Below are 11,085 nucleotides of genomic sequence, written 5' to 3' on the forward strand. Positions count from 1 at the left end.
CAAACGAAGATAGTTTGACTTCCTCTCTTCCTATTTAGATGTTCTTTATTTCTTCCTCTTGCCTGATTTCTCTGGCCAGGACTTCCAATACAATGTTGAATAGAAGTGGTGAGAGAGGGGTTCCTTGTCTTGTGCCAGTTTTCAAGGGGAATGCTTCCAGCTTTTGCCCATTCAGTATAATGTTGGCTGTGGGTTTGTCATAAATGGCTCTTATTATTTTGAGGTATGTTCCTTCAATACCTAGTTTATTGAGAGTTTTTAACATGAAAAGGTGTTGAATTTTATCAAAAGCCTTTTCTGCATCTATGGAAATAATCATGTGGTTTTTGTCTTTAGTTCTTTGTATGTGAGAATCACATTTGTTGATTTGCATATGTTGAACCAACCTTACATTCCAGGGATGAAGCCGACTTGATCATGGTGGATTAGCTTTTTGATGTGCTGCTGGATTCGGTTTGCAAGTATTTAGTTGAAGATTTTTGTATTGATGTTCACCAAGGATATTGGCCTGAAATTTTCTTTTTTTATGTCTCTGCCAGGTTTTGGTATCAAGATGATTCTGGTCTCATAGAATGAGTTGGGGAGGAGTCCCTCCTCAATTTTTTGGAATAGCTTATATAGGAAGGGTACCAGCTCTTCTTTATACATCTGGTAGAATTCAGCTGTAAATTGATCAGGTCCTGGGCTTTTTTTGGTTGATAGGCTGTTTATTACTGTTTCAGTTTTGGAGCTCATTATTGGTCTGTTCAGGGAATCAGTTTCTTCCTGACTCAGTCTTGGGAGGGTGTATGTGTCCAGGAATGTATCCATCTCTTCTAGGTTTTCTAGTTTGTGTGCATATTTGTAGTAGTTTCTGATGGTTGTTTTTATTTCTGTAGGGTCAGTAATAACATACCCTTCTTCACTTCTAATTGTGTTTATTTGGATTATATATATATATATATATATATATATATATAGACTACTTTATATATATATTAAGGATAGTTAAGTCTTCTTGTTGAATTGAACCTATTACCATTATGTAATGCCATTCTTTGTCTTTTTTGATCTTTGTTAGTTTGAAATCTGTTTTGTCTGAAATTACGACAAACCCCTGCTTTTTTTCTGTTTTCCATTTGCTTGGTGTATTTTCCTCCATCCCTTTATTTTGAGCCTATGAGTATCATTACATATGAGATGGGTCTCTTGAAGACAGCGTTACCATTGGGTCTTGCTTTTTTATCCAGCTTGCCACTCTGTCTTTTAAGTGTGGCATTTAGCCCATTACATCCAAGGTCAGTATTGATATGTATGGATTTGATCCTGCACAATGACACTGGTTATTACACTGACAGCTCTTAGCTGGTTATTATGTTGGCTTGTGTGGTTGCTTTATAATGACACTGGTCTGTGTGTTTAAGCATGTTTTTGTATTAGCTGATAGCAGTTTTTCCTTTCTATATTTAGTGCTCCTTTCAAGGTCTCTTGTAAGGCAGGTCTGGTGGGAATGAATTCCCTCAACATTTGCTTATCTGAAAAGGATCTTATATTTCCTTCACTTAGGAAGCTTAGTTTGGCTGGATATGAAATTCTTGGCTGAAGATTTTTTCTTTAAGAATGTTGAATATAGGTCCTAAATCTCTTCTGGCTTGCAGGGTTTCAGTGGAGAGGTCCACTGTTAGCCTGATGGAATTCCCTTGTAGATTACCTGCCCTTTCTCTCTAGCTGCCTTTAACATTCTTTCCTTCATTTCAACCTTGGAAAATCTGATGATTATGTATCTTGGGGATGATCTTCTTGTGTAGAATCTTGCAGTTCTCTGTATTTCCCAAATTTGACTGTCAGCCTCTTTAGCAAGCTTGGGGAAGTTTTCATGGACAATATCCTGAAATGTGTTTCCAAGTTGTTTGCTTTATCCTCCTCCATTTCAGGGATGCCAGGGATTTGTAGATTTGGACTTTTTACATAATCCCATACTTCTCAGAGGTTTGGTTTTTTGTTTTTGTGGTTTTTTTTTTTTTTTTTTTTCATTTCTTTTTATTCTCTTTTCGTTATTTTCATCTGACTGTCTTATTTCAGAGAACCAGTCTTCAGGTTCTGAGATTCTTTTCTCAGCTTGGCTTGTTCTGCTATTAATATCTGTGATTGCATTGTGAAATTCTTATATTGTTGTTCAGCTCTGTCGGACCCATTAGATTCATTTTTATACCAGCTATTTCATTCTTCAGTTCCTGCATCACTTTATTGTGATTCTTACTTTCCTTGGATTGGGTTTTTCCATCCTCCTGAATCTCGATGATCTTTGTTCCTGTCCATATTCTGAATTCTGTGTCTGTCATTCCAGCCAGTTCAGCCTGGTTAAGAACTCTTGTTGGAGAACTGGTGTGGTTGCTTGCAGGACATATGACAATTTGGCCATTTGAGTCACGAGAGTTCTTTTGTTGGTCCTTTCTCATCTTTGCATGTGGGTGCTCCTTTAACCACAGTTGTAGATTGAGTACAGTCAATAGAATTCTTTTCTGGATGTTTTCACCAGGCCGAGGCTTTGTGAAGGGTCTTTATTTGAAGCTAACTTCTTGTCCCTGATTTCGGAGGGAGGTATGTTAGTGAGGTATTTTTGGTGTTGAAGCTTTGGGGTGTGATCCAGCAGGTCTTAGCCTTACTGGTCAGTTGGTAGACTCTTGCTTGGTTATTTGGCTCCCCCAGGTTACCTCACAGTTGCAGCCATGTTCCCTCTCAATGCTCTGAAAGTGTGGGTTTCTCTCCCCCTTGAGTGCTGGCTGCAGATCATGACTTGGCACTACTCGGATGCCCACTACAGCTCTCAGGTAATCTCAGTGTTTATGTTCCTTCCCCAACTTGGAGGCAGCAGAGGAAGGGACTGTGGTAGTGGTTGTGGCCAAGGGTCATCTGCTTGTCACCTGGGGACTCCACCCCAGAGAGATGCAGGTCAGCAGTAGCTCAGTGCAATCAGCCCAGGAAGGAGAGTCTGTGCTATTGGCCCAAGCCAGGGGTTTCCTGTCTTTTGTCAAGCAGTGTGGGGGATGTGTGGGACGCACAGGAGACAGACTGGCCTCCTCTCCTTGGGTCAACTGTAGCTTGCTGGAGGTGTAAAATCAGCCTTTCTAGGTGTACAGTTCTATGAATTTTGACAAATGCATCAGTCATGTAACAACCATCACAATTAAGTTATATAACATTTATAAGCACTTAAAACTTTTGACGCATGTTAATCAAATTATCTACTGGTAACATTATATGTATTCCTAGCTACCATCAGCTTATAAAACGTGTACATTGGGTATTGTCCTTAAAAGACTAAAAAAAAAAAAAGTCCAGTTTGTAGGTAAATTTTCCATCTCATTTTAAGTTACATTTTTTTGAGTATTAATGAGGTTGCATATTTTTTCATAGGTTTATCCGTTTTTATGTCTTACAGTGTGAAGTTTTTTGGTTTTGGCCTGTATTTCTAGCCAACTATCTCTTTCTTATTGATTTTTAAGAACTATTAGGGGGCTGGGGTTGAAAGAGTGATCTGTCATGTTGCAAATACATTTTCTTTTGTCATTAAGCCTCTTTTAATATTATGTATAGCTTTTTTTCTCTCAAAAGTTTTAAGTTCCTGTAGTCTCACCATCTTTTCCTCATAAAGTCCACCATGGAAGTCATCTTCCTAAAGTCCCTTCCCACTCCATGAATATTTAAATATTTTCCCTTTTTACATTTAATTCATCTGGAATTTATTTTTGGTATATCACATGGAGTAGAATTTTATTTTCTCCCCCAAATGATGAACCACTTGTCCTGGTCCCATTTATCAAATAATAGATCTTTTCCCCACCAATTTGAAAAGTCACCTGTATTATATATCATATTTATGTATTTAAGTATGTCTCTGAACTTTCCCTTCTGTTCCACAAAATTTCTTGTCTTTTTGGGAGAAGAATAGATACTGGTTCACACTGTTTTTAATAATGTAGTTTTATAAAATGGCTTAATATCTGGTTTGGCAAGTACTACTTTTCATTATTATACTTTTTCAAAATGTTCTCTCAGGCCCTAATTATTTCAGATGAACTTTAAACCATCTCTGAGTTTAAACACCCAATAAGAATTTGTATTGAAATTTTATGTTTATAGATTAAGAATAATTTATATCATTATAAGCAGTCTTATCACTGAAGGATGTTCAAAAACTGACTCATTGCTCTTCAGAGATTAAAGTTTTATAATTTTTTAAGAGTATAAAAATTATAAATTATAAAAATTATAAAAACATAGGTTCTACATGTTTATGTGTTAGTCCTAGGAATCATGTTATTGTTACCATTGATTATAGCATCTATTTTTGCATTTTACTTTCCAACTTGTGGATCCTATTTATAGCATTCTATTTATTAATTTTTATAAAAAGCTAGTTTATTAAAAACTAGTTACAGTAATATTTGATTTTTTTCCTTCAGTGTTACAAGACAATTAGGTCATTTGTAAATAATAAGTTTACCTTCACTTTTCTGATTTTATTTTATTTATTTATTTAGAGACAGAGTCTTGCTCTGTTGCCCAGTTTGGAGTGCAGTGGTGTGATCTCAGCTCACTGCAACCTCTACCTCCTGGGTTCAAGCAATTATCTTGCCTCAGCCTCCCAAGTAACTGGGATTACAGACACTTGCCACCACGCCCTGCTAATTTTTTTGTATTTTTAGTAGAGACAGGGTTTCACCATGTTGGCCAGGTTGGCCTTGAACTCTTGACCTCAAGTGATCCACCCGCCTTGGCCTCCCAAAGTGCTGGGATTACAGGCGTGAGCCACTGCACCCAGCCCACTTTTCTGATTTTAGCCTTCTTTTTCTGGTATTTCATTATTTAGAATTATTTTTATAATTTCAAATAATTCTTCACATTGTTATATTTTAATGACATATGAAATCATATATTTTTAAATCAAAAATAGATGTTAATATAGTACCTTATGGTGAATTAATCCCTCAGCTTTAGAATAAACCTTATTTGGCTATGGTGTATTAATCTTTTAACATTATACTCAATATTATTTGAAATATTTATATATATAATCACTAACTTTAGTTTTCTTTAGTGTACTATCTTTGTCAAGTTATGGTATTAAGATTGGATTATTCTCCTGTTGTAAAATTGAGACTTGCGTTTTTCTGTGCTTTGGAACAATTTAAATGGCATAATCGTACCTGTTGCTTAATAAGCAGACTTAACTCACCTGTATCACCTGCTCCAAAGCTTTCTGGGGAGCCATCAGCCATGGCATTTTTTAAAGCCCTCTCTCTCACTCAGTGTTCAGAATTTGTATTAAAATTTCAAAGTTCATGTAACAATTTTGATTATCCGACAGTGAAAAGCTAATTCATCTGTTTTCTTAGACTTGAACAGAGTATAAAATAAAGATGAAAACTACATCTCAAACACATTTCCATTAGTTCTATGGATTTCATTAGTTCTTGGCAAACATTATTTACACTTACATAAAGTTTATTGATTCCAGTATGATGTTCAAAACTGACTCATTGCTCTTCAGAAATTACAGAAATTTCTACCCTCAATCTCTTGGGAAAGAAACCGAATTAAAAAGGTAGAGTAAGAAATAAGATGAAACTTGTCTGTATCAATTAGTTTTCCTTGAGCACTCCCTGGATATACGCAACTACACGAAAGTATTTAAGAGATTATAAAAACAGTTTCTCATCAGAGGCAGGGACCTACCTTGTTTGTGATGGTTTCTCTACATGGACAGGTAATGCTATGTACATTTCACTATATCCCTGTAATCTTCAGCCTACTTGTTAGTTACCATAACAACAGTAACAGCATTTTCTTCTCCTTTATCCAGGACACCTGTGTTAAGGCTTATCTAGCCCTTCGTCATCACACAAACCTACTGATCATCCTGTTCTCCATGATGCTGATGACCGGAATGCCCCAGTTAACAAGCAAAGAAGACATTGAATATATCCGGGATGCCCTCACAGTGGGGAAAAATGAGGAGGATGCTAAAAAGTATTTTCTTGATCAGATCGAAGTGTGCAGAGACAAAGGATGGACTGTGCAGTTTAATTGGTTTCTACATCTTGTTCTTGGCATCAAACAAGGAGAAAAACATTCAGCCTAATACTTTAGGCTAGAATCAAAAACAAGTTAGTGTTCTATGGTTTAAATTAGCATAGCAATCATCGAACTTGGATTTCAAATGCAATACACATTGTGAAAGCTGGCATTTCAGAAGTATAGCTCTTTTCCTACCTGAACTCTTCCCTGGAGAAAAGATGTTGGCATTGCTGGTTGTTTGGTTAAGCAATGTCCAGTGCTAGGATTATTTGCAGGTTTGTTTTTTCTCATTTGTCTGTGGCTTTGGAGTATATTCTCAGTTTGAACAGACTAATGACTTCCTTATTGTCCCTGATATTTTGACTGTCTTACTATTGAGTGCTTCTGGAAATTCTTTGGAATAATTGATGACATCCATTTTCATCTGGGTTTAGTCTCAATTTTGGTTATCTTTGTGTTCCTCAAGCTCTTTAAAGAAAAAGATGTAATCATTGTAACCTTTGTCTCATTCCTTAAATGATGCTTCCAAACATCTCCTTAGTGTCTGCAGGTGTTAGTGGTGTGCTAAAAGCTAGGAAAGTGAGTTAGTCTTTTCAGTGTCTTTTGCAATTAAATTGTTTTATCACGTACAACTAAGACACACAAACACAACAGGGGAAATCCGAACCACTGTGCCTTGACCTTCCTCTGCTGGTCTTGTTCCAGGGTTATGAATATGAAAAAATAGAGATGAGACTTTTTGTGTCAACTCTGTCCACAAGAGTGAGTTATCTAGTATGATTAGTATAGCTTTCTCCTGCATGGCAGCAGGATGTAACTACAGGGTCCCTTTTATGCCTGACATTTCTTCCCTTCCTTTTTCCCTGCCTCCCTTTTTCATCAGTTGCGATGCTCCCACAACTCTTTACAGATTTGTGAAATCTTCAAGAACACCTTTACTCTAGAACTCAAAAATTAGTTGAAAAAGAATTATTTCTCAAAAATTATTAGAATCTTAGGTACTTATTTGTAAAGATGTTTAGTGTTTTTTTTTAAGTGTCTTATTAAAGGAGGCATTCTAGAAAATATGAATTAGTTTCCAAATGCCTTAATTTTAAACTTTGACCTGAACAGTTTCTTCTTTTTTTAATGGAAGAAGATATTTGATATCTTAAAACTATTCCAAGTTAGGAAGAACACTACTTGCCTTATCCATTTCCCATTTAAAGGACTTTTAAACTTTGACACATCCTTCAGATTTCCTAAAAATAATTGAGATATCTTACTTTAAAAATATTTTCATCTCTTAAATATCTTATTTATTGGAGGTATTGTTTAACCTTAGAGAGACCATTAAATTATTTATAAAATATTGTGTAATTACCTGTAGTTAATACATTACATAGAAAAAAACTCTATGTTAACAGTGTCTGTGTTTAAGCATAATCAGATATAAATATATACTTAATTTTTTAATTTTAAAAATAGATACCTGTTTGACTTTGAGGTAGTTTGGACTTTTTTTTTTTTTTTTTTTTTTTTTTAATGTGTGCAAAAGCCCAGTGGTTCCTAAGCCTGGCTGCAAAGAAAAATCCACAGGGACACTTTTTAAAAACACCCTTATCAGCCTGGGCAACACAGTGAGACCGCATCTCTTTAAACAAACAAAAAAAAAAATAGCTGGGTATAGTGGTGAGTGCCGGTAGTCCCAGGTACTCGGGAGTCTGAGGCAGGAGGATTGCCTGAGCCCAAGAGGTGGAAACTGCAGAAAGTCATGATCATGTCCCTACACTCCAGACTGGATGACAAAGCGAGACCCTGTCTCAAAAAACATAAAAAATAAAAACACCCTTGCCTGAGCTCCATTCCCAGGTTGTAATTTAATTACTGTGGGATGAGGCCCAGACATCAATATTTTTCTAGATTCTTTAGGTGGTTCTAATTCACAGCCAAAGCTGGAAGCCCTGCGTGGCCTTTGAAGGTCTAGATGATTTATTCCTTGCCCTTTGAGCTTTTTCCCATCTCACAGGTATCTAGAAAAAAAACTCCTCTTCTTTGGCAACCTGTCTGTCCTTTAAAATCACACTCTACCCGCCTGTACGGAGGACCCTGCCCGATACTGAAATGTTTATTCCTGTCTGTAAATGGAGGATAAACATCTTGCGGCACTTCTGGACCAGCTATCCCCTACTCTTTTGAGGAAAGGCAGGAAGAGTACTTTCTAATTCAGAAGAGGATGTTTTCACTATTCTGATAAACAATAGCCAAGCTCAGACCTTGTACAGATTCTTCTTTTTATTTGAATTGCTGAAATAATTTCTTGATGATGAAAAAAAGATTAGAGAGGAATATATTTATATTTAGCTTATTGGCACATGTGCATACATATTTCCTCTTCAAATGAACCAGTTCTTTCATTATGCCTATATAAATATATACACACACACACACACACACACATATATATATATATATATATATATATATATATATATATCTCACAGTTGGGCTTGATTCTTCCATATTCCAAAGAGGATAATTTCAGCTCTATAATCTTACATATAAATAAAAATCATCTTTGTGGGCTTCCTTCCTTTACTGTTCCCAGTGAATTACATGACCAACAACTTCTATACCTTTGAAAATGTTCTAGAACTAGAATCATCCTGCTGCTGGGAACTACCCACAACTCTATCTTCGATGCCAAATGAAAACACAGATCAAAAGTCAGATGAATCAGGCCAAAGCAACTTTTATGTATATCTAGGACTGGCGACATAATTTGCAGAACCCAGTGAAAAATGAAAACGCAGGCCTGTCACTCAAAAATTATTAAGAAATTCAAGATGGTAGCAGCAGTTGTCACACCAAGCACAGTGCCTTTCTGAGCATGAGGCTCTGTGTGACTGCATGGGTCCATGAGACCAGCACTGTGTGCGTCTGAATGATGGCTTTGGTGTTCAGTTTAGCACACATGGTCTACTACGTCTGCATGAGTGGTAAATATAGTGCCTGGGTCAAAATGTTGCTTCTGTTCAAATTGAAATACCTCATCTCTATGGCTGTACATTAGGACCTAGAACAGTGGCCCATTGCCCTTAGACTGGAACCATGTTCACTAAAATAAACCTAAGTAAATGTTGTAGACCTACCCCCAAAGGACTGCCTTTGACTGCTTCAGTGATACTTTGATGAAAGTATGGGGAAGTGGAGACATTATAGATAAAATATATCAATTCCCAGAGAAAACTCTTGACTTAAAAACTTAACTGTAGTAAATATATCTTTTTCAGGTGATTAATTTTTTTAAAAAGATTACATATAGGAATTCTGCAGTATAAGTTGGAGGCTGTTAGTGCTCTATTAATGGAAATTAATTATTTTTTAAGTAAGTCCAAAAAATTATCTAGAAAGTAAGTTTCCAGAACAAACCTGACCTAGCATTTGGTATGCTAGGCTCTGCTTTTCATGATTTTGAAATAAATTGATAATTAGACTTAACAATATAAAGAAAATAAACTTGTATTTTTAAGTGTTCTGTTGGTTTATTTTCTGTTTCATCCAACCCAATAATTCTGGTAAATAAATTTGGTTCTAGTTTGGGTGCTTGTCTGCATATTCTCAAAGATTCATTTCAGGACAGGTATCTGGGGAACATAAAACACACACCTTGGCCAGGCATGGCAGCTCATACCTGTAATCCCAGCACTTTGGGAGGCCACGATGGGTGGATTGCTTGAGTCCAGGAGTTCTAGACCAGCCTAGGAAACAACATGGTGAAACACTATCTCTACAAAAAATACAAAATTTAGCCAGGTGTAGTGGCACATGCCTGTAGTCCCAGCTACCCAGGTACTCAGGAGGCACCAAACTGCTTGAGCCCAGAGGGTCAAGGTTGGAGTGAGGCATGATTACACCACTGCACTCCAGCCTGGGCAACAGAGCAAGACCCTGTCTCAAAAGAAAAAAAAAATCACTGAGGGGCCACTACCTACCAGACACTGTGCTACATACTGAGGATTCAAATATGGAGCAAGATTGACCTAGTCCCAGTCCTTACCATGTTTATAATATGTTAGCAATAGCTGATACTTCATAATGGGTGCATGTTTGTTGTGGGTTGAACTTTGTCTCCCAGAAAGATATGTTGAAGTCTCAACCCTGGTGCCTGAAATGTAACCTTACTTGGAAATAGTTTGCAAATAAGGTCATAACAGTAAGGCAAAGTTATGAGAGTGGTCCCAATCCAAGTAACATCCAAGGTGAGTGCCATGTGATGGAGGCAGAGATCGTCTACAAGCCAGGGAACAACCTGGGGCTACTAGCAGCTGGAAGATGCAAGGAAGGATCCGCCCCTAGAAGCCTCCAAGGGCGCATGCCCTGCCGGTGCTTTGATTTTGGATTTCTAGCCTCTGGAAGTGAAAGAATTTGTTTCTATTATTTTAAGCCACCAGTTTGTGGCACTTTGTTATGGATCCCTAGGGAACTAAAATAGTGTCGATAACCAAAAATTTTGTGGAAGCTTTTATTTTTTAGTAGGGGGACCACAGAGTTTATGTAAGTAAATCTCTTTTCTGCTGTTAACAAAAAGATTGCATGCAAAATATGTGAAGTGCTGATATTCTTAATATGTAAAAAGGTCTAATAATTCAATAAGTAAAAGTTAAATATCTTATCAGAAAATAATTCACAGGAAAAGAAATATGTGTGGCCAATAAACTTATGACAGCACACCCCCAAGTCATGATTGATTAAACAAATGCAAATTAAAATAACTTAAGTCTCTTTTCCCTATCAGCTTAGTAAAGATTGGTAAAGTCCAGAGTGGGTACTAATTTTAGAGAAAGGGCACTCTATCAAACTGTTGAAAGCAGTGTAACTTGGCAAATTCATGCATGGCATTTTGACAAAACTTATCAAAATCAAGGTATCTATTCTCTGACCCAGCAAGTCCACATTCAAGAATTTATCCTTCAGAAATTATTGCACAAGTGTGGGAAGACTTATGGTCAAAAATAGTTGTCAACATTCTTTATAATAACCAAA

At 36.7% G+C, this 11,085-nt stretch overlaps 1 protein-coding gene across 3 annotated transcripts in view; it reads left to right on the top strand.

Moving 5' to 3' along the window:
• PIK3CG (phosphatidylinositol-4,5-bisphosphate 3-kinase catalytic subunit gamma) overlaps positions 1–9,576 on the top strand; it is a 43,809-nt gene extending 34,233 nt beyond the window's left edge. For all 3 annotated transcript variants that reach the window (XM_023183073.1, XM_023183072.2, XM_023183074.1), the window contains exon 11: positions 5,846–9,576. In XM_023183073.1, the coding sequence (XP_023038841.1) occupies positions 5,846–6,124 (279 nt within the window). In that variant the 3' untranslated portion in view covers positions 6,125–9,576. The remainder of the gene's footprint in view (positions 1–5,845) is intronic.
• The last annotated feature ends 1,509 nt before the right edge of the window (positions 9,577–11,085 follow it).

This window comes from Piliocolobus tephrosceles, chromosome 8, assembly GCF_002776525.5.
Source record: "Piliocolobus tephrosceles isolate RC106 chromosome 8, ASM277652v3, whole genome shotgun sequence".
NCBI lineage: Eukaryota > Metazoa > Chordata > Mammalia > Primates > Cercopithecidae > Piliocolobus > Piliocolobus tephrosceles.